The sequence below is a fragment of the Silurus meridionalis genome, chromosome 6 (assembly GCF_014805685.1).
Source record: "Silurus meridionalis isolate SWU-2019-XX chromosome 6, ASM1480568v1, whole genome shotgun sequence".
Lineage (NCBI taxonomy): Eukaryota > Metazoa > Chordata > Actinopteri > Siluriformes > Siluridae > Silurus > Silurus meridionalis.
This window is the reverse complement of record NC_060889.1, coordinates 1,897,497-1,921,759: the sequence shown is the minus strand read 5'-3', so window position 1 is coordinate 1,921,759 and position 24,263 is coordinate 1,897,497. Positions and strand designations below refer to the sequence as shown.

General features: G+C 41.7%; 1 protein-coding gene across 1 annotated transcript in view; it reads left to right on the top strand.

The window, feature by feature from the left end:
* lamc1 (laminin, gamma 1) overlaps positions 1-24,263 on the top strand; it is a 54,312-nt gene that overhangs the window by 17,219 nt on the left and 12,830 nt on the right. Inside the window, exons 2-9 of the mRNA XM_046852785.1 lie at positions 12,361-12,665; positions 15,794-15,924; positions 18,192-18,358; positions 20,794-20,982; positions 21,056-21,173; positions 21,260-21,358; positions 23,902-24,038; positions 24,124-24,246. Of these exons, the coding sequence (XP_046708741.1) occupies positions 12,361-12,665; positions 15,794-15,924; positions 18,192-18,358; positions 20,794-20,982; positions 21,056-21,173; positions 21,260-21,358; positions 23,902-24,038; positions 24,124-24,246 (1,269 nt within the window). The remainder of the gene's footprint in view (positions 1-12,360; positions 12,666-15,793; positions 15,925-18,191; positions 18,359-20,793; positions 20,983-21,055; positions 21,174-21,259; positions 21,359-23,901; positions 24,039-24,123; positions 24,247-24,263) is intronic.

Genomic DNA, 24,263 nt, shown 5'->3' with positions numbered 1-24,263 from the left:
AGGAAAAGTGCGTCATGTTTAATTAAACTTATGAAAAATCTTTACGTCAACGCCACAGCGTGAACCCGGGTCGTCTTTTTAAAAACCCGCCGCATGCAGGACCCAGACTAAACACGTCTGGATCTTGCGACGCAATCTTCAAACCGGAGCAGAAGTTCAGCAGGAGGTTGGCGAGACCTTTATCTCCTAGCAGCAGGTAGCCTGAGCTCGTCTCTTGCTTTAGATCAGCTGATAAGACTCCAATCACTTCTTTTCTTTTTTTTTTTTCTTTTTGTCGAGTGATGTGTGTGTGGTTTTGTCTACGGTTTCCCCTCCAGCTGCGAGTCCTTTTCATACCCTTAAGCTGCTCTAATATACACTCCTGATGACGTTCAAGGCACAAACTAATGATGATGAATTCTGTAAGAAACTGCTTACAGCTGGTTTTTGGTGTTCTTCTTCCCCCTCCTTATATGCTTCCTCCCTCCTTTTTTTTTTGACCCTGACCCTGGTTCTGTCTGAGTCAGCCAAGGTTTCCGAAAGCGTAGGTAGGGAGAGCGGATGCTGTGTGTGTGTGTGTGTGTGTGTGTGTGTGTGTGTGTGATTGGCTTGGCTTAGCTTGCATCCTCCTTTCCCATATCAGCTGTATTATTTGTTTTTTTTTCTTCACAGGAAATACTACATCGCTTAAGGGAGTTCAGTACTGTTGGGCAAAAATACACACACACACCAGTTTGGAGATGAAGCACATGAGTTTTGAAAAGTCACGTCTCCTGGTACTTTTGTCCATATAGCATTTGTTTAAATGCTAGATAAAAATTACCTCAGGAAAAGGAGGGTCCGAATGAGTAAACTCGTCCTTGTTTAAATACAGCTAGTGATTAGCTAGGTGAAACACACATTTAAAATAGCAAATGTTTCAGTCAGTGTTGTTGTATTGCATATCTGTATGTTGTTTAATCTAAAGCGGTCACTTTTATTGTAGATACAGTGCAAAATGCTAGAATTTTTACTGCAAACGCAGTGGCCATTTTGATTTGAGATTACTTGACTAGGAATTACGAGTTGGAATTACAGGGATGAAGTGGTTTTCCGCCTTTTTTTTTCCCCTGTCAGGTTGGAAATTGCATGTTGAACATAGCACAAGGCTGCCTCTAGGTTTTCACTTACACCAGCAGAAACAGATTCAAAATTCTCCACCTGGTATCATTTAGGTTTTCCATTTTCAACCTTCCGTTATTAGTTACTGATTATGAAGTTTAGTTACTAGTTAATGAAATGTCCTCCTTTGTTGAAATTCCTTCCCTTCTGTTGCCGTTTAAACAGTTTGTCACCATTTTTATTAGTATGACACACGTTCACCTCATCCCCCTCTATTTCCTCAGCACCGGAGCCCTAAAATACTTCAGCGACCACCCAATCCCCATCCCCAACCCCCTTCCTTGGCACTCGGCGTGCTATGTTGGGAAGCTTCTCCTCATACAAAGTTTGACAGGACCTCGGACCTGTTTACGCAGCTGTTCCATGTTTGTCACCGATGTTCAAATAAAAGTACGCAGGCCTGGATTTATAGTTGGCGGGTTGGGTTTTGGAAGCGTAGCGGGGGGACGATTTCTTCCAGTCTTTGGATTTCAAATTGGCTGTCACTGTCTGAAGATGTTTGTAGTTTCAGACTGAGCTTGAGCTCTGATTTGAAGGTTAGGAGTTCAAATCCCAGCCCCACCAAGCTGCTACTGCTGGGCTCTTGAGCAAGGTCCTTACCCATCAACTGCTCAAGTGGATAAGGGTGTCTGCTAAACACCGTAAATGTTTGTAACCTGCATCTATATCTTAAGGTTCTATAACTTTGAGATGCTCTTCCGCACACTACAAAGAGTGGCCATGGAAGCTACTGTCGACAAATATATTACGACCGCATTTTCCACTCTTGGACACATTCGTAAGACTAACTGTAACTCGTTGCCGATATCGAAAGACAGGATTGAGACCATGGTTTCCAAGACGTCCTTGAACATTCTCAAACTCAACAAGATCCCAGCATGCGTGTCGCAGAAGCAGAAAAGCCCATTGTTGTGACTAGCATACCATAAAGTCTCCTCTTTGAGGCGTCTCTGATGTGGTTCCGGAGAAGCTGCAGTGTGTGTGTAAATGTGATGAGATTAGGGCTAACTCTCATTTTAACGTCGCTAATTTGATACTATATAACTATATAACTATATATATATATATATATATATATATATATATATATATATATATATATATATATATATATATATCCTTTAACGCAACAGACATTGTGTCCTGTCTTTATTTAGAAAAAAAAAAAATAAACTGAAAAATCATTTTGAATCACTAAACATTTGGTTTTCTGATGCGCCAAGTCTCAAACATGCACCAAAATCCGCCATGACGCACAAATCCGGCAATTAAAACCGTCCGTGTGGAAACATAGCAAAAGTTCCGTTTGGCGTCGTGACGATTTACGTAATTTAAAACGCCACAATTACATTAAAAATCACCATGCAATAAACATGCGTTTGCATCAAGCATACATATCAATCATGCGATTCATTGCGGTTGAATATTTTAAACCATTGACAGCCCTAGAAATTATATTTGCAATAACATGTGGTTTATTTATTTTCTTAAAAAAAAAAAAGGGAAAAAAAAGGAGGAATTGAATCAAGGTTTTTTTTATTTAGCGAAGGACGCCATTGTATTTTTTGTCTATTTGTAGTCGTGATGATTCTACACTGCTTTGTAATTAAAAAAAAACTTTAGAAGATCAACAGGAATGTGAATCTAGAAAATTCTTGACTTTATTTATTTATTTATTTTTTTAGAATAGAATTTACACTCGCGTACAAATATATATATATATATATATATATATATATATATATATATAAAACAATGAACGTTCAGACGTTCCGAATGGTTCATATCTGATCAGATAAAAAAAAAAATAATAATTACCATACATCTTCTAATCAACCAATCAGATTTGAGAGTTCGCCCTAATCCCGTCACTCAAATAAATATGTCGAATAGCTTTTGTTTATTTTATTTTTTTGGAGGAGCACAGGGGGTTAGAATCGCATCAGCCACAGATTCGAATGCAGGCATTTTGTTTCACACAGCAGGAAGTTCTTCAGCTGTTTTGTTTGTTCCTCTCAGGTTCTTTACTCTGGTGAGCCATCCGGGTGGCCTTTTTTTTTTTTCAACACTATTGGTCAACTCTGTGGCCTGGAAAGAAACGAAGCCCTCATCTTCATCGTAATTATCACCTGCACGTCTGTTCTTAAACCTTCCTTTCATGTCCCCCTCAGGGCCATTATCGATTCTCTTTGACTCACTCATTACGCTTGTCCTTCTTTCCTCAGGTCCTTTTTTGTTGTTGTTGTTTTTTTTTCCCCCGCCCCTGCCTAGAGATAACCCTCCCACCCAGCTTTAAAAGGGGTGTCCTGCATACCCTCCCGGGCCTCAGGGCTCAGCACCTTGACGGTGTCGACTTCTCACCGAGTTAATACAGAAGCCCTGAATAGAAACCTGGGGCGTCGGCTGAGTGCAGGATGATTTTTCTTTTTTTAAGAGGATTTCACCAGGAGACTTTGAGGTGAACGGCTTAAGCCGGAGATGCAAAACGCACCCACACATAGAAACGAAAGCACCCCAAATTTGTCCCACCTTTAGAACAACCTTAACACGGCCCGTCGAAAGCATGCAACTACCCTGTTCACCTTCAAACACTTGCACCTGCTTCCTCACCAACACCTGAATTATTTTAGGATATAAATATCGCTAAAGCAGATGCGATTCTTTCTCGAGCCGATGCGTTCTTTTATCAAGTCAAGTATCCGGCGATGTTTCGGAGCGCATTCCTTACATTCCTCCATCGTAGACGTGCACCACTCCTCCTCCTCCTCCTCCTCCTCCTCCTCCTCCTCGGCTCCTGAGCTGCAAATAAAAACTCTGTTTGCTCAGCGCTCAATCAGGACGAGATTTATTCCTTTCGCTAATCTTAGCAAGAGAACGTCGGAGGGTCTTTACTTTCCCGACGACAGAACGGGAAAAGGACCCGGATCTTTTTAAAGCATCGGTTAAACCAGGAACGCGTGTTGCTGGGAAGCTGCAAGTATTCGAACGTATAGTGTTTTGCTTTTATGTTCCTGTACACTAAAGTATCCATGTCTCCCAAGTTTCTTGTGCCAGAGTTACTCCATTAAGGAGAAACTGTTTTGGGGGAGTTTTATTTATTTATCCCCCCCCTTTAGATAAATCGAATGGTCCATATACAGTCACAACATGGATAAAATTGAGCGAAAAATTATGCAAATAAATCCATGAATAATTTTTTTTTGCATTCTTTTTTCCCCGACGTGACAATTTTAAAAAGTCATCTTGAGAAAAATCGCATAAAACTCCGACTTTCATTCACTAGACAAAATCAACTTTTATATTATTCCTATGATTTATAGTGATCTTCAATCCCCCCCCCCGCAAAAAAAAATCCATATTTAAATTGCATACAGCGAACAAATAAATATTTATCATATTTGTTTGCTGTATTTAATTTAAATAGGGATTTTTTTTTATAAATTTAAGGGCAAATTTAATATGAACTAATAAAATAAAAAACTGAGATTTTGTATTTATGTATTTTTTTATTTATTTAAAAGACAAACCTTTTTTTTTTTTTGTCTAATAAAGAATTAAAAGTAAAGAATTTTGTTTTTTAAATGTTTTTTCAGGCAGTGAAGCCTTGAATGAATGCATATCATTTAACACACACACACACACACACACACACACACACACACACACACACACACACGTTCTGGTGTGTGTGTCTATCTATTAAGGCTGTCAAAATGAATGCAGATTCCGGATGTCTAAGACTTTCTAATCGCTCGGGTTTTCTAGTGTTTCGAGTGCGCTATGTAAAGTCTCACGGTAGGTTCCGTGGGAGTGAAGAGTCCAACAGATGTTGCGCATATCTCCCACAGCTGGCCGATAGCGCAGCTGGCGCAAACTTTTGCACAGGGAGAAGAGGAGGGACAGTCGTGCCCCGTGCGTCAAAGCTGCGATTGTTCGGAGCATGGAGCAAGAATGCGATGAGGTCATGGGAGGAAGTTGAATTGGGCCAAATGCGTTGCGTCCCTCTGGATTCTCACAGCGCCCCCTAATCCTGGGCTTCTCCCAGGGGGACTTTCATTCTTACTCTCTCTCTCTCTCTCTCTCTCTGTCTCTTTTCTGTGTGTGTGTGTGTGTGTGTGTGTGCGTGTGTGTGTGTATACGTGCATGTGTGCACTCGTAAGATTGGACTTTGAAAGAGGAATGCTCGAAGAGGCCCAGTTTCACAAGTGCCTCGCTGCTTCTTGTATGACACACACACACACACACACACACACACACACACACACACACACACACACACACACACACACACACTACAATCAAGAGGGCAGCGAGCCAGTGAAGGACTCACCAGGAATGAAAAATAACGACGGTCAAACCCATGTTAACATTTGACACTAATTTGACACGCTATTGACTCCCCCTTTTTTTTTGGAGGCCGACTTTAGTTTTTCCTAAAATTTTTAAGTGTTTGAAGCTCGCTTTTATGTGTAGCTCACCTGTACGGGGGGATAATTACAGAGCACCAGGATGGAGGATGAGCAGAACCTGGAGACGGATTGGTAGACTCATGGGTTTGATGATGGGGGTGGGTTTCTTTCTGGGTTTTTTTAATTCACAGGTAACTAAAATTTTTAATTTTTAATTCCCTTCCCCCACCCCCCTAACACTCAGAAATGTCTCCTAGATTTTGGGTTCAAAATAGTCCCAGGGGGCACAATATTTCTTGACACAATAGAAAGTTCCACAGGATTATTTTGCAGTACCTGCTTTTGTGCATTACATCGATTTGATGTATAGTACAATACTATTATTATTATTATTATTATTATTATTATTATTAATAAATTTTTTTGTTTCCAAATGAACATTTTATTATTAGACCTGAAACATCCATGAGACGTCACCTCTTGTTCCCACTTATAGCAGAACACCTATAATTCACTTTGCAAAAACAAACCGTTTGAGAGGACTTTCTCATGGTGAAAAAAACTCCTGATTGCTTACGAATCGCTATCCTTCTGTATACATACATCAGCGATATTGTCGTATTTTTACGACAACTTAACACTTGAAGATTTCATATCCTGAAAGTCGTGTGACTGGGGGTCGATCAATATGTAGAAAATAAAGAAAACATTTATTGTGCAGAATATTTATAACATTCTCTGAGGTACTAAAGAAATATTCAGTAGTAAAAAAAATACTAATAAGTTTTATTGCATATATTAAACACTTCATATATTTTCGTAATATATATATATATAATATAGCGCGATATATCGATCAACTACTGCATGCGACTTTTGATCGACCACATTATTACAATACGATCATTTGGCGAAAGGCAGAATCCTAAGGTCAATTTTCTGAGGTAAAAGATGACTAACTTTTGTGTATGTTACCTCAGAAAATGCAAGTGCAGAGTTTCAGAGCTTCAGACATCTAGTGTTTTAAATTTTAGCCATAATATGTGCAATGTTTAACCTTTGAAGTGGCAAAGCGTTGGTGTTCTCAGTCAAAGCAACAGCAAGTTGTTTGGTCTAACATTTCTGCTGTTACGTACACCAGGTTTTTTTTTGTGGTAAAAATTCCTTTCTTTTTTGTCAGTGTGTAAGCGGTTGTTTTTTTTTTTTTTACCAGTAAACGTTGCGAATTGTGAAATCTAGTGTGTCCTTGTTTGCTTTGCCGATTTATTTTAGCAGCATCCATCGCCTTTGGATGTCCTGTGACCTCCCTTCACATCTTCGAAAAATCCTCGATGAAAGGCAGTTTGTCGACACTTAAAAAGGCCCCGCTGACCCGTGAACTTGTGAATAAGCACTAATAGGATTATTTTTTTAGCGCATACAAGCGTTATTTGAATCATGGGGCTGGTCGCGGGGGGGCTTTTGAGTAGATGTCGGCTTGAGATAGCTCTCCTGTGAGGACAGGTTTGAATCTAGCCTTTTGTTTCCTGTGTCTGAGCTAGCTTCTCTTGCATCTCACACAAACCATCCAAACTAGCACGTCATGTGATCGGGGTTTTCCAAATAGCACCACTTGTTAGCGCCTTCTTTCAAGCGACGATTGGCGGACAGATTGTGTGGACAAGGACAGTCTCTTTCTGGCACGTTCGTCTGCAAAACTAGCACGTCGCATGCCAGAGTATATATAGGCTTCAAATAGTTTTTCTATTTGAAATAGTATTATTTTTCCTCGGATGCCGTAGTAGGATATTTTAATGCTGTGGCTGTGATTCATGAGCTCTTGGGCTTGAATCTGGTTTTTGTTCCGAAGTCCGATTTCCAGATCTGCAGTGGTTGAGCAATCACTAGCCTGGAAATGTTTTCTTTTTGGAAAAGCGAAACCAGTTTTTCAGAGCTTTCTTCCAAAGTGAACAAAACCGTTCCTGATAAATGAGGTTCCAAATACTCAGCATGTGCTATTTGTGTTATTCTTTAAAGAAATGGTCTGTTTGAACAACCATGAAAGAACCTTTAAGAGCATTGCATGCTTCATAGCTCCTAAAGTCCTGGTTTGCGTTTTAAGATTTTTTTTCTCACTTTTATAATATAGTCCTTATTTTGTTCTTCATACAATTTTCCTCAAATACACTTTTAACCGTTTGTAGACACCTGACCATATCTGATTCGCATGTGCTTTTTTGAACATCCCATTCCACATTTAGTCCCTATATGCTGTTATAATAACCTTCACTCGTCTGGGAAGATGTTCCACAGGACACTTTCTCTTCATATTAGAATCCAGGTTTTGTTTCACGGCTGGTTCCCGAGAGCTTTGGTGCGTTTCACAGGCATGTCCTAGATCACTCTGGTCGAAAGGCTTGTATTTATGGTTGCAGTCTAAGCCCCAAGAGCAGCCCTCGAAACATTTTTCCCATGTTCTTTAACGAGCACTTGAGCTCCACTAAAACCACAGTTAATTTTTTTTTAAACAGAAAAACACTGACTTTAAACATCATCTGGTTCTGGTACACCTGTTGCGGACCAACTGCTTTGCATTTTGTCAAGTTTTCGGGGGTCTTTTGGTTCTCGTGTCAAAACCCAAACAGGCCATATTAAGTTTTTTTTTTTTTTTTTTTTTTTTTAATCTCCGTGCTGCTCTTCTATAATCACCATCTCTTGTAGTCACTTGTCATCCGCTTTCTTTTGATCGTCTGCATGCCTGGCTTCCCTTCGTCCAACCCAACCCACCCCCACGGCTGGCGTCACTCCGCTCTGTAGAAGCACATTCCAACAGGGAACCAGAGCCATGGTACAACCCCCTCCTCTGTCTCCTGACCTTATAGACACAGAACAAGTCATACAGTCGGGAGCTCGGAACGTTCTAGCGTCAACCCACGGATCGCCCTAAAGGCTTTATGCGAAGCTCAGCGAATTCATTTGTAATGAATAATTTTTTTTGCAAATGTACAAAGGTTAATGGGGACCTCTTGGGAAGTCTGCCAAAGCAACACAGTTGTTGGCTTCTATTCGAAAAACGTTCTCCAATAGTCGCATTCACGGACTAAAATACATAATTTTTGCGTTTTCTTTCTTTAATAATGCCACTCTTGAAATACGATCGGTTGAGATGCTATGTTTTGATTGACAAATCGGTATTTAGTATATCGAAATAACGATCGAAACCGTAGCATTGTGCTAACACGCCAGCGTTTCCATAGTACGCTGGCTCGTACGCACGGACTTTCCTCCGATGGAGGATTTGTATGTGTTTTGTGAACATTGCTTTCCATATCGAGTCCCCATTTGCTCTTTTATATTAGCCTCCACTCTTCTGGGAAGATGTTCCACCAGATGGGTTGTGTTTGTGGAGATTTGTGCTCATTCACCCTGTTAGTAAAATAGGTCAGATACTGATGTAGGTGAGGAGGCCTGGGGTGCGTTCAACGTTCCAATTAAACACAAAGGTTAAGGTCAGAGCTCCATAGCAGGTCAGTCAAGATCTTTCACATCTTCCAACCCATGTAAAACATATTTTCCTGGCGCTGGCTTGGTGCACAGGGGCATTGTCGGGCTGGAACAGATTTGGGTCTCCTAGTTCAAGTGATGGGAAACAGTTTTTTGGGGAACTTTGTGGGTGGCGTTTGTGAAAGAACCGCATATGGCTGGGGAAGTCAGGTGCCCCAATATTTTGGTGACTTTTTTTTCTCCTCTGACTTCTACATGTTAATTCTGACTCGCGAGCTGTTTATTATAGGTTCACTTAGAAGCGTAAAGTTTTTAAATATGTGTTTAACACCATAATGATTTTTTTTACTGCTGATTCTTCTCTCCTGGGAACCCTGAGCAGTAGAACATTTCCCTCAGGCTGGTTCCTAGGCTCCGAAGGAACACCTATTGCATCTTCTCATGCAGCTGCAGTGCTGAACGGGTTTTTTTTTTTTTTTTTTCATAATGATTTTTTTTACTGCTGATTCTTCTCTCCTGGGAACCCTGAGCAGTAGAACATTTCCCTCAGGCTGGTTCCTAGGCTCCGAAGGAACACCTATTGCATCTTCTCATGCAGCTGCAGTGCTGAACTGGTTTTTTTTTTTTTTTTCCCTGCCCAGCAGCTGCTCTAAAGGAAGTAATTGATAGCTCTCAGGATATACAGTGATTTCCAGCACTTTATGGACCATTGACCATCAAGCGTGAACTTAAATTTTTCACATGACATTGTTGGAACTATTTAAAAAATAATTCATTGTGAGCACTTCTGAAAGGGGGATAACTTTTTGGTGTGAATTGCCACGTCTCTAAGGTGCCTGAGTGATTGGGACCTGCTGGATGTTAGCAGGGCACAGAGAGTGCTGAAGTGCTCTTTGTGCTTCATTCTGATATCATACCAACAAGAGTTTTATTTAAGTAATGTACTGTGTAGGCGAGGTGAGGGGGCCTGGGGTGCAATCAAAATCCCAATTCATCCAAAAGGTTGAGTTCAGAGCTCTATAGCAGGCCAATGTAGATCTTCCCCAGATCTTCAAACCTATGTAAACCATATCTTCATGGAGATTGCTTTGTGCACAGGGGAACAGTCCTGCTGGAAAAGATTAGTTTCCCCTTTAAGTGAAGGGAAGATATCATGGTACCACATCGAAGTAAATCATCAACAATTTTGTGCCTCCAACTTTGTGGTAAAAGTTTGGGGAAGAACCACATGCGGTGGGAAATGCCGCGCATCTCAGTATATTTTTTCATAACGTGCATTTGTGTTTACATTTAATGCTTCGAGTGTCACTTAGTATTCAAATCAAGAACTCGCGCTCGAAGACGAGTAGGAATTTCAAATTGAGGGGGCGTTCACTGGATGGAGGTTGGGAATTTGCAAGTCGTGGCCTCAAGCCAGGGTTGTAGAGACCAGTGAAACCATGGTAACTAGTGGCAATAGAGGTGCTGTTATTGCAGCACTGTAAGGCTAATGCTTCCTTTTCCAAACCAGCCATTTGTATAAATCGCTGGTGGGGTAATTTAGGTCAAGCCAGTACTCAAGGTTGTGAGAAACTCATAGCTGTCCCGCTGGCAACTATTTGTCGAGAGTCATCGGTCGAAACGTGAGCACCTCCTGGATTAGTTCCCGCATAGGCAGGAATCTCGCTCTTGTTAGGTGCAAGCTTTTGTACCCGGGTCTCCCGAGCACTTGTTATATGATCTTTCATTGCGTCAAGGAACTTGACCCCTTGATCATGTTCATGGTGTTGCGTGAAACAAACAAAGCCTGACATCCTGCTGTTAAAATATTCTCTCGCTCAAGCTTTTGTCCTTAGCCAGTCTGCCGTGTGCACCTGAAAGTCAGCAAGGACATCGCCACGGTAACCTTCACAACCCAACGTCGGAGGCGCCTCTGATAATAATGGTTGACAAACTTCCTCAACGTTTTTTTTCCCCTTCCCTTTCTCGTTCAGTCTTTATGTCCACATAGTTCGGGCATAAATGGGTCTTGCTGCACGCCTTTTGTAGATTTTATTTGGAAAGCAAATTCCTTGCCAGAGCAAACACCGTTAACACCGTGGTCCCCCACCCCACGCCGTGGCCTCGTTGATTGATGGTGTCGTTTTTCCTTTTACGCAAAATAAATGACATGTTTCTATAAGGGTTTTGTTCGCTTGCGCTGTATAGATGTGTGCTCGTCCTCTCGAACATGCCTCGCCTGCTGAGGCTTGCCGAATGCGTTCCGACATGCTTGCTGGTATTGCTGGAGGACCCGGCGAGCTGCTTAAAATCGGAGCTGAAAGCAATTCTTGGATAAAAAAAAAAAAAGAATTAAACACGCCAAGAAAACCATATAAAAAGTAATTTTTTTTTACAAATGCTCTTTCCAAATGCAAAAACACATAAGGCAAAATGTACCAACCGATAACACTATTTGGGGGAAAAAGTATTGGGACATCGGACATTTCCAGCCAAATGTGCTTCTTCAACAAACTTGGAGGCACACAATCTTGTAGCATGTCTATGCGGTAGCATAAGATTTTCTTTCCACTTGAACTAGGAGACCCAAACCTGTTCTAGCATGATGATGCTTTTATGCACAAAGTCAGCCCCATAAAAATATGCTTTCCTTGAGTTGTAGTGAAAGATCTTGAGTGGCCTTCTGAAGAGCTTTGATTCAAACCTATGGGGTGAATTGAAATGCTAAGTATTCCCCAGGCCTCCTTATCTCACCTACATCAGAGCTAATGTGGCTGAATGAGCATAAATCTCCACAAGCACACTCCAAAATCTGGTGGAACATCTTTTCAGAAGAGTGGGGGTTACTATAAGAGCAAATGGGTTCCAAAAACACGTGCAAATCTTGTCGTCTGGAGTCCAGAAACCTTTGTCCATATAGTGTATGTAGGTCAAAGTTAAAACTGCAGACTTCAGATGCTTTTTGCTTTGCGTTGTGGCAACATAGTTCACCACAAAAAAAAAAAAAATCACCTGCAGGTCCAAATGGTGAGGTAAAAATGCAGGTGTGATTGGTTAAGAAGGCCAAGTGATCGGTCAAGGCATTGTTGAGAATTCCACTAGGAGCGGGCGGGAATGGGTTCGCTGTGTTCCATTCAGAGGAACGCTTTGTTCTGAAGCATCATCCAAAGCATTCGATTTCAGTCCTAGCTGCTCAATCTCTGAACACTTTATCATACTTGACATTTATAAATGTTTTTGGTTGCTTCTGTCTAGGCTGCCAAAATGACACACGAGCTGGAAGTCTGTAGCAAACTTCTATTTATTTGATCCCGATTTTACCGTTTCTGACCTTTCTTTGTTTCCACAGGAAAGGCCTTTGACATCACCTACGTGCGCCTGAAGTTCCACACCAGCCGCCCGGAGAGCTTCGTCATCTACAAGCGCACGCGCGAGGACGGCCCGTGGATTCCGTACCAGTACTACAGTGGCTCGTGCGAGAAAACCTACAGCAAGGTGAACAGAGGCTTCATCCGCACCGGCGAGGACGAACAGCAGGCGCTCTGCACGGACGAGTTCAGTGACATCTCGCCGCTCACCGGCGGAAACGTGGCCTTCTCGACGCTCGAGGGACGCCCCAGCGCGTACAACTTCGACAGCAGCGCGGTGCTCCAGGTAAGACGCTATGTCCAAATGTTAATAAAGTCCGGCGTCCTGAGGTAGGTTTGTTGAGGAGGCTTGGGGGGGGGCGGTGCAGCCAGCTATCCGATTCATCCCACAGGTATTTAATATGGTTGGAGCTCTATGGCAGATCTTCCACTCCAAAACCCTGATTAGAAAAATAAGGAAAAAAGTCTCTTTCATTAAGTTAAGACCTGGCAACCCTGTACACCAATATTTAACTAGCCATTAAAGGCATTAAACTTGATAATCTGGGGGTGACTTATGAACCAGGCAAGCTTTCTTTTGTTGAACCTTGTTGCCTTGGGAATTGGTGAATATTTGAACACAGACACTGTCATGGACAGAGAGAAAGAGACACACACACACACTTTCCTTCAGTTTATTTAAATCGATGACTGAAGTGTGTGAACAGTGAGTCAGCTAGTCGTCTGGTTGTGAAGGCGTCTAATGCATGGGGAGGGCAGGATGAGTCACGGGTGTAGAGCTGGGCACGGCCTGGCATCGAAACAAGCTACCGTATGGGAATGCATGTGTGAGAGATATTCCTGACGTTTCTACAAGAGGTCAACGCCAGGATTTGCAGCATGTTTCTAGGGGACTCCTCCAGTTTTCCCACCCCTGGCCCTGATATCACTTTGGCAGCACGTGATCACAGCTGGAAAGTGTTTGTCTGTTCATGGGTTTTACGCATCCGGCGAGCCAGATGTGCTTGTGAAACACGTGCGATCTATGCGTGAGAAACAACCTAGTCATTCAGTTCGGCGCTGAAGAAATTTACGAGGCAGTCGACGTCCAAAACAAACACAAAGTTATTGACCGAGTTAATCAACTGCTAATCGAATTGTGCCGCTTGCTCTTTTCTAAGGAAAAAAAAATCCTACCCTTATTAGCTTGTTAAGCTAGCAAGTCCAAAATCCAGCATATTGTGCCTCCCTACGAAAGCATATTAGCAATTTTGAAGGCGTAATACCTAACATTTTGATAACGTATGTTGCGGGAGTTAGCTAGCTCAATAAAGCTTAAGGGTCTCGCACCTCATGACATTTTACTTGGAATGAAATTTGGCTTGAAAAGAAAACTGACAAGGCATTCAATGTACTAAACGAAACAAACACAAAGTTATTGACTGAGTTAATCAAATGCTAATCACCAAAAATTTAGTCGTTGTGGTGCTTTTCAGTTGTAAGATAATTTACTGTTTTTGGTCTGAAGAATCCGATTCTTTCTTGGTCTGTGCTTTTTTCTGAGGGAAAAATAATAATCCTACCCTTATTAGCTAGTAAGCTAGCAAGTTCAAAATACACTATCCTGCCCTTTGTTGTGTTTCCTAGGAAGCAAATTAGCAATATTTCTGTGGTAATAGTTAACATATTGTAGTAAGACTAGGTGCTAGGTGGGACAGCTAGCTAGTCAAATTCAATACAGTTGAACACAATAGAGTTGAATACTCGTGACACTTGGCTAGCGTTTTTCTTTTCTCACAGAATGTTTAAAAAAGAAACACGGTGGCTTCAGCTCATCCCAAAGGTGTTCAATAGGGTTGACCCCTAGCAGCCACTCAAGACAATTGTGTGTCAACAACATTGTGCGAGCAGTTTCGTTAAGTAACACACATGGCGGGAAAAAAAGGGTGTCCTAATGCTTTTGGCCGTATAATGCACTTTAGGTAATATATTCTTTTTTAATCGTTTTTTAATCATCAGTTTTGTTGGTTACGCGTGGAAAAAATATAGCGTATCAATTCAAATGCTGTCCCCCTCAGAGATTGTACGGGATGTTGCAAAAGTATTGGGACCCCCAGCCGTGTACGGTTCTTCTTCGTTACAACAGACTCGGGGGAGTTTCATTTGGAACTAGGAGACCCAAATCTTGCTCCGTGTCTTCATGAAGATATGGGTTCAGAGGAAAAGAGCTCGAGTGGCCAGCGTTAGGGTTTAGCCCTTTTGAAACAAACTGGAATCCTGACCCAAACTCGGAGATCCTCACGTCACCTGCATCAGTAGCTGTTTTTTGCTGAAAACCCCTTGTGGCGAAATGAGCTCAAATATGGAATGGGATGTTTGAGAAAGCACACAAATGATATGCCCAGATGTTCATAAACATTTGTCCATAGAGTGTAGTGATTTGTGGAGTTGACTCAGGCTGCAAGTTTGCAGGCGGAGGCGTGTATATCAGATGCGAGGCATCTCAGCTGGACGGGCGCCCAGGAACTTTGGAGAGGGGGGGGGAACTTCCTTGGACGTGTTTATGTCTACACTAATTTTTTCTTTGTGTTGCAACACAATTTGAAGGAGTTTTTATTTATTTATTTACAGAGCAGACTTTATACTAAACTGTCTGCTTTTACAGTTGACTATTGTGCCAAGATTATTACTAATCATTACATGGGTTGAACCCGTGTGTGTGTGTGTGTGTGTGTGTGTGTGTGAGAGAAAAGAAACTTTGGCAGCTTGCCTGAGCAGGAACATGCCCCGAATCCCAGCTGTGTGCGACAGATAAGGTGTCAGAATAGCTCGAGGCTTTTTTGCTGTTCTTTGCCAGCTGGGCTTTACACATTACACACAGTTTCTCATGCCTCATAGGAAGCTTTGTGGAGTTTTTCAAGGAATATTTGCCCCCATTTGTTATTATAATAACCTCCATTCTTCTTGGAAGATGTTTCTCTAGGTTCTTTGGAGATTTGTGCTCCTTCATCCACAAGGGTGTTGGTAAAATCATTTTCGGATGTAGGTGATGAGAAAAGGCCTGGGGTGCACTCAGGGTGCACTAGAGTTTTGGTCCAAGCTTTATAGCAAGCCACTCAAAATCTCCCAACCCATGTAAAGGATATCTTAATGGAGCAGGCTTTGTGCACTGGGGCATTGTCATGCTGGAACAGGTTCCAAGTCTTCTAGTTGAAATAACTTAAATTATTTAATTATTTCATGGTACTGCATCCAGTGACCAATCATGTGCCTCTATGTTTGTGTGTGGAGAAGGACCACATATGGCTAGAATAGTCAGGTGTATATACAGCGTACAATGTTTGATGCGCCAACACAATTTTGCCTAGTAGCTTTATTTTTCGCTGCATTGCATTGTACACGCTGGCGGATTAACTAACACGCTGTCCTTCGCAGGATTGGGTGACGGCGACGGACATCCGAGTGACCCTGAACAGGCTGAACACATTCGGAGACGAAGTCTTCAATGACCCCAAAGTGCTCAAGTCATACTACTACGCTATCTCCGACTTTGCCGTAGGAGGACGGTGAGTTTTGGGATCAAATTGCTTTATGTTGCAAAGGTTTCTTTCTTTCCCCTTATTAAAAACATGTACTAAACTTTTTTTTTCAGTCCAGGACTCTCAAATCCAAAAAGCATGAAGTTGGAGAGCATAGTGCCAACTTGTGGACACTAATGCGAGTTTCTAGAGATATGATCCCTGAATCATGTTGAGGTTTTTGCTTGTATGAATCAGTAAGAGAGCTGTTTTAAGAAAAAAAATACAAATCTGACTAGCATTAAAAGCATGTTAAACAGCTCCCCGGTCTGCTCCTCATCTTGTCTTTTTGCCTTAATCTCCTCGAAACGTTGATCAGATTTCCATTACACGACCCAAACATTCCTGACATTCCTACACCCCAGCACGGGATTACAAGGTGGCGGGAATAGGAGCAAGTTGTCGATTAATACTGCAAGGCTGCAGACCCCCAAACCCAAAGTGACTAATAACGTAGAGATAGCATCCTCATGTTGTCAGGGTTTGAAATTCCTAATCTATAAAGATCTGGTTTGCCAATTTTGTCCTAGTCTAGTGTGAAGGTCTAACAAACCCAGAATGTTATTTTGCCTGGTTTGCATTCAGCTATAAAAAATAAAAAATCACGACGTCAAGATTGTCGCCATGAACGTTTAATCATAGACCTCACGTGGGGTTGAGACTGCTAATTTGGGTACCCCTGGGGTAGACAGTACAAAATTTTAATGAGTATTTAGGGGGAAGGACCTCAGCCATGAGGTAGCGTTATGACCGTAAAAGAAGACTAACATATAACCTTCCTGTTATACACTAGTAATAGAATCCTGCCAGCAACTTTTCCCCAGCAATGGGACAAAAAGAATAAAATGGGCAGGGTCAGATACAAGAGTCTGCCCAGGCAAGTTTTTAGATTGTTTATATTTTGGGAAACGCGAATGTCGAAGTTTGTCCCAAATAAAACAACCCTGTGAAATTTAAAACTAATTTAAGCGATGTAGCTAAGGAACTGCCACATCCAATGCCCATCCAGTGCACATCTTCTCTGTCAGAAGGGTTTTTCGAGTGATTAAGACATAGTTATAGGGTCCGTGTTTTAACAAAAGAAATCCAGTTCAGGCCTCAGCCACCGGTCTAAATCCGAATGTTTTTAGTGTTGCTTGACGCCCTTGCTTTTCTTCACCAGCTTTAATTATAGCGCACCGTAGTTCCAAACAGCAGAACATGACCTACACTTTTTTTTCTTTTTTGTTCCTTCCATCACATTTTCCGCACGGCTTTGCCAAGAAACACCTGAGACAATAGCCGAGAGGTGACTAGCCTCACAAGTCCTCTCTTGTTCGCGCCGAGGAGCCCCTCGTCAAAAGTGTCGGCAGGAGAATTTTCAAGCCGTCGCCTCTTGCTTCGGGATCACAGACGAAGCATTGTGGCTCGGCTCTGGTTTCTAAACGGCTGCAGAAGAAATGGAAATGTATTCCCTCTTTTATTTTGGATAATGAGTGCAGGGTGACTCCCTCGGAGGTTCGCCCTCTCTTGAGGGAACTTTAAGCATTTTAAGTCAATAAATCCGATATGAACAAAAGTTTGTGGCCTTTTTATGCTTTCCATTCCACATTCAGTCCCCATTAGCTCTTAAATTAACCTCCATTTTTCTGGGAAGATGTTCCACCAGATGTTGAACTGTGGATATTTGTGCAGCCACAAGGGTAAAGGGGAGGTGAGGAAGGGTGGGTTCGGCGTTTTGATTCATCACAATAGGGTTGAGATCCGAGCTCTATACCAGGTGATCTTCCACTCTGACCCAAGTCATCCTATGCATTTGTGTGCCTACAGCTTTGTGATTTGGAGAGGAACTGTATAAAGCTGGGAAAAATGGTCCTAATACCTTTGTCCAAAAAAAATGTAGATTACATGTCCCCACGAAGACCAGTGGAATTTGTTCCTACCGCTCTAACCGAAGCTGTTTAAAGGAGACGTGTTAGTGTGGAGGCCTTTATTCATGCCCCGAAGGGGGGAAAAGTAGAAGACAATGGCGCCCTTAGTGAGTGATCCAAAGGTCAGGTCTATAAAGAAAAGTCATTAAGCAGTACAAAGGCGCGGTGACATAGCGATAGGCTCCGTAAACAGCGTGACGCAATCGCTGTTTGAACAGTCCGCCATTCCGTGACATCCGTCTTTCCGCTCTCGTGTCAGGATGCGAGCGTCCTTTGTGACAGTGCTATAGTATATTGTATGTGTGTGTGTCTGTGTGTGACCACCTGCTTTTCTCGCCTCTTCAGGTGCAAGTGTAACGGCCATGCCAGTGAGTGCGTGAAGAACGAGTACAGCAAGTTGGTGTGTAACTGCAAGCACAACACCGGAGGCGACGACTGCAACGAGTGCAAGCCATTCTATAACGACCGCCCGTGGCGACGGGCCACTGCCGACAACGCCAACGAGTGCCTGCGTGAGTTCAGTTTCCTGCTTGGAACGGATTCCGTACTTTCTCTAATAAAAAGTTGAAAGGGGTTTTAATGTTGGAACGATTAATACAAATTCAGTTCTTGCACATCGTATTGGTGTTAAATTGGCCTTATGAATGCCACATTTGTGGTATTGTGGCATTGTATTTGTAAAAAGTGACATCCCAGTTTTATATTAGCATGAAACTGGCATTAGAGAGGCTTTATATATGCCATAGTGGAGATGATGATCCAGTATATTGGAGTATTGACCTCATAATGTTGTATTAGTGTTATTGTGGCATTATATCGGCATGTAGTAACAGTGGTGTTATATAACCATTGTAGCCAACCTGCTAATGGCATGGCATTTTAGTGGCGTTGTAAAGGCTTTAGATATGCCATAGTGGTATTGTGGCATTATAATTCCAATGTAGTGGCATCATAGGGTTGTATATGCATTATAATGACATTTGAGTGGCTTAAACTGTGACAGTGGTGGTATTGTGACTATGTATGGGCATGCAGTGACATCATTGTTTTATTTAATCATTTCTGGCATCAGTGTGGCTTTATATATGCCATTGTAGTGGCATCATCGTGTTATATAAGCATTATAGCAGCATTTCAAGAGGCTTTTTTTTTTGTTAGCATTATTTTGGCATTAGAGGGTATAGGAGAGAGAATGTTAGCCATAGTGGTGGCATTGTGGCATTATAGTGGCATGTAGTGGCATCATTGTGGTATATAAGCATTATAGCAGCATTCAAAAGGCTTTTTTTTTTTTAGCAATATGTTGGTATGTAGCGACATCATAGTACTCGCTTTATCTTGATATTACAGTGACTTTGTACTGTATTTGACATAGTGACGGTATAGTGACTTTAAAGTACAAGCTTCGTAGGGTGTAAGAATGTAGGTAGAGTGGTCTTTTATTTATATATATATATATATATATATATATATATATATATATATATATATATATATATATATATATATAAAATATTTATTTATTTATTTATTTTGTAGCGGCATATCGTGGCACAGATTGTAATGGCCTAAGAGGGAATTATAATGGCATTACAATGGCTTTATAGTAAGGTTATAGTGCTGTTACATTATATGCGATTACATTAGTGGCATTATAGCACCAAAGTGGTGATGTAATGGCGTAAAAGTGGCAAAATGGTGGCATTGGCATAGCATGTTGTAATATTTCAGTAGTGACATATTGGCGATGTTATAGTGGCATTTTATCGGTGGCATAAAGTAGTTATAGTAGCGTTGTAGAAACGTTAAATTTTCACAATAGTGCTTTTATGGTGATCGTAGCTGCATATGTTGCCGTTAAAGTGGCATCATTGGGGCTTATAATGATCTATTGATGTCATTAGTGGCATTTAGGGATTTATAGGGGCATTATAGTGACTTCTAATGGTGTTTTGGTGAGACAGGGTGGTAATAGCGAGGCATTAAGGTGATGGGATAAAGAGAGGTCTTATATTGGAGATACAGCAGCGTTGTAATGACATCGCATTGGCGTTCTAACGATGTCATAGTGCCATTACGGTGACTTTTTATAATGCAGTGAAAACCGCTTCTGTCCAGTCAATTTTCCACTTTCCCTCCGTGAAAATGCCCCGCAGTCATGCAGCGAGGATGAAATTGCATAGTTAATCCCCACCACCACTCATCTACTAACCATACAAGAAGACACTTTCTTTACTCAAGGTCTACGATATCGTACTTGTTGTTTTTAACGACGTGCGAGTCGACATAAACCCAAAACAAAACACGCCTACAGAGAGCGCATGATTCATTTATTGGAATGCTTTTGGAACGATTGCAAAATTCATGATATGGGGGCAGAAAATGTGTACAATTTATATCATTTTCCATACATTGAATCAAAATCAGATGGGAAATTTTTCCCCCCTCCAAAAATTAGCATGATTACAAATGTGATATAAAAGGGTTTAATAAACAAGACGTTGATATTGAGAGACTCACGTTTCAGACACCACGTTGCCTGTTTTCATATTAAAATAATTCCAAACACGGCACTGTTTTGCGTCTCTGAGCGATAGTCATTGCGATTGAACCAAATTGAAACGAGTGATTTTTTTCCAAATAGTATACATTTAAAATATATATTTCGCTAGTAATGTAACTACTAAACCGTGATTCTGAAATTGGCCACTAGTAGTGACACTAGTAATGCGGTGTCGTATAACCGCTAGCGTGGCGTTTGAGTCGCTTTTTAGAGGCGGTATTGGGGTTCCTACGGTTCTTGAAAGTACTTGAATGTGAGACGCGTGGATTCAAGTTTGGCTTTGAACATGACCGTGCTGGTATTGCGGCATCGTGTTGGCCTTCATGTTGCGGCATCATATCGGCCCAAGTTGTGACCGTGGCCTCGTTTTTTTTTTTCCCCCAGCATGCAACTGCAACGGCAAGAGCAGAGAATGCGACTTCGACCTGTCCCTGTACCGCGCCACGGGGCACGGAGGCCGCTGCCGAAACTGCGCCGACAACACGGATGGCCCCAACTGTGAGCGCTGCCTGGCCAATTACTACCGAATGGGTCCGGATCAGCGCTGCCTGGCCTGCAACTGCAACCCAGTCGGTGAGTCGTGACGCCGGATTTTGTATACGCGAGAGATTTCTGATTTCCAACATTCGTCCTCTTCTCTGTCCAGGCTCTCTGAGCACTCAGTGCGACAACACAGGGCGTTGCAGCTGCAAGCCGGGTGTCATGGGTGACAAGTGCGACCGCTGTCAGCCCGGATATCACTCGCTGACCGAAGCAGGCTGCAGGTACAAACTTGAAACGATTGTGCGAGAGTGGGATATTCAGTGTTTAGTAGAAGTTTCTTCTAACGGCTATTGTCGTTCCTCCGCAGGCCCTGTTCCTGCAACCCTTCGGGAAGCACACAGGAGTGCGACGTCAATACGGGACGCTGCCAGTGCAAGGGAAACGTAGACGGATTCAGCTGCGACAGGTCCCTCGCACCTACCACGCACTCACATTCGCTCTTTTACTTATACTCTCTCTATGTCTCGGGTTACTGCCGACCAACACCCACTCCCGCCCCCCCAGACCGGGACTTGCAGGGGAGAAAACCAGTGAGGATTTACATTGTTCTCAAATTATCCTGCAGTCCCGCACTGAATCGACATGCTCGAAAGCTTCCAGGACTCAGGAGGAGAACCATGCTTTTAATCAGCTGTTGGTTATTAAAAGCTTTTTTGAGGTTTACTCGCTTCGGAAAGTCCCAGAGACAGACGCACAGACAGACTGCTAATTGGGGAAGTATGCGCGCGCGAGACGGAATTAGGGACTGTGTCGGAGACAGGAGAAAATAGCGCCGAGATAGGAGCAACTGCCCCCCGAGCAATGCCATGTAGGGCTTTCATACAGTACCGACTATATGCCCTCCATCCCCCTTCATGCGTACATTCTTGTCTGTCCGCACACAAACACACAACTTGAACAGGAAACATGGCTTCGTGTTCTGTGTATACATCTTTAAATCACTGGGAGACTGCTCCTTGTTTACTTTTTTGCCAGATGTGAACGGAGCGAAAGGCTAAATATTTAAACGGATAAACATGTCACCACCTCCCGAGTCACGGATGAGGAGCTTGTAATTTAACGCAAGTGCTAGCGAATGGAATCATTTGCATGGCTTAGGCTTTTTTTACTTTACAACGACTTTTCATATTACATGAGTTACATATTCTTTCTGCTATCACATAGCATTACATAGACCTACATAGGTCTTTAATATTTCATATACATGATATAGTTTAGCGTAAACTTTACATTACACGCAGCCTTACCTCGTCTTTTAATATTACATAGACCTATATTTTAACCTTGCTTTACTCAATTAGACTTTAGATTTGAAATACACTGACAGACTTAATCTAATACACAGCCCTGAATAGTCTTCATATATTACATAGATGTACATAGACCTTTATATTACGTAGACCCACATAAGCATCATATATTAGAGACTTGCATAGACTTTTTATATTACATAGATTTACATAGACTTTCCATTTTAAATAGATTTGCATAGACTTTTTTTTAAAATAGACTTACGTAGACTTTATTTTTAACTAGACTTACGTAGACTTTATTTTAAATTGATTTGTGTAAACTTTCCATTTTAAACAGACTTATGTAGACTTTATTTTGAATTGACTTGTGTAGACTTTCCATTTTAAATAGACTTGCGTAGACTTTATTTTTAAATAGATTTGCGTAGACTCTATTTTAAGTAGACTTGTGTAGACTTAATTTTAAATTGACTTGCATAGACTTTCCATTTCAAATTGACTTGTGTAGACTTTGGATTTTATATTGACTTGGGTAGACTTTCAATTTTAAATAAATTTGCATAGACTTTTCATTTCAAATTGACTTGTGTAGACTTTGGATTTTATATTGACTTGGGTAGACTTTCAATTTTAAATACATTTGCGTAGACTTTCCATTTCAAATAGACTTGTTTAGACTTTGCATTTTAAATAGACTTGCGTAAACTTTCCATTTTAAATTTACCTGTGTAGACTTTTATACTGCAGACATTTTATATTACATAGATTTCCATAGACTTACGTAGACTTTCCATTTTACATAGACGTATTTTTCAGACTTTTCATATTACACAGACTGATATAGATCTTTCATATTATGTATACACATATACGCTACATATACATTACATAATGTTATATATTGCAATGCTCTACATGGACTTTCAAATCACGTAGTACTACAGACTGTTTCAATTCCAGAGCCCGACAAAGACCTTTTATATTACATAGGTTTATATAGACCATTTTTGATTGCCTAGCCCTACACAGACTTTTATTTACATAAAAGGATATTATATTATGGACTGACATAGATCTGTATATTATGCAGACTTGCATAAACTTTTGAAAATACACAGCCCTATGTAGACTTTATACATCTTTTTTAGTTGTAAATCACACAATTTAATCACAGTAGAACAGATTAGAGCTCCATGGTCACGCAGTGAGCCATGAGCTAATAAGAACTGTTATGAGTTCACCAATGCGAAAGAATTCCCGTGACACATTTAGTGTAGCTACAGCTTTTCTGTTTCGTATTTGTGTTGAGAGGCCAGTAGAGCTTGAAACGTGAAAAAACGTGTGTGTAATACTCCTTGCTATGAAGTTTGACTCTATTGACCGTTAAAATGAAAAGATCAGCTTTGACGTACGACTTGGACAGACCTGGCGCACCAGTAGGCTGTTTATTAGTTACTAGCAGCACTGTGTGATCAGATCGCGTGGGCGTTGACCAGCCTTGAAGTTTCCATGGAGCGAAAATGTTAAATATAAGTTAATAGCTAAAAAAAATTGACACAGCAATTTTTTCCACTTTTACTTTCCCAACTTTTCATGTTCCAAGCTTCCAACAGGGGGCGTGGCCTCTTTCGACTAGGTCCTGGAAATTCAGTAGATCCTCACTAACGGATTGTGATTTGTACGCCCCCCCCCGTAGGTGTAAACTGGGCTTCTTCAACCTGGACAGCCAGAACCCTCAGGGATGCACGCCTTGCTTCTGCTTTCATCATTCCACAGTGTGCGAGAGCGCAGAGGGCTACAGCATCCACCGCATCACGTCCACCTTCGATCGAGGCGAGTCCCTATGCTAGCTCGTAAAACGAGAATGCGGTTCGCATCGAGTGTGTTTTGCTAATTGTTGCGTTTCTGCCGCCGGCAGGTGACGAAGACTGGAAGGGTCAGCAGAGAGATGGCTCCAGCGTGCCAGTGCAGTGGTCTCCGAGCTCTCAGGAGATCTCGCTCATTTCGGAGGATTACTTCCCCATGTATTTTGTGGCTCCAGGTACGGCCGCTGAAAAT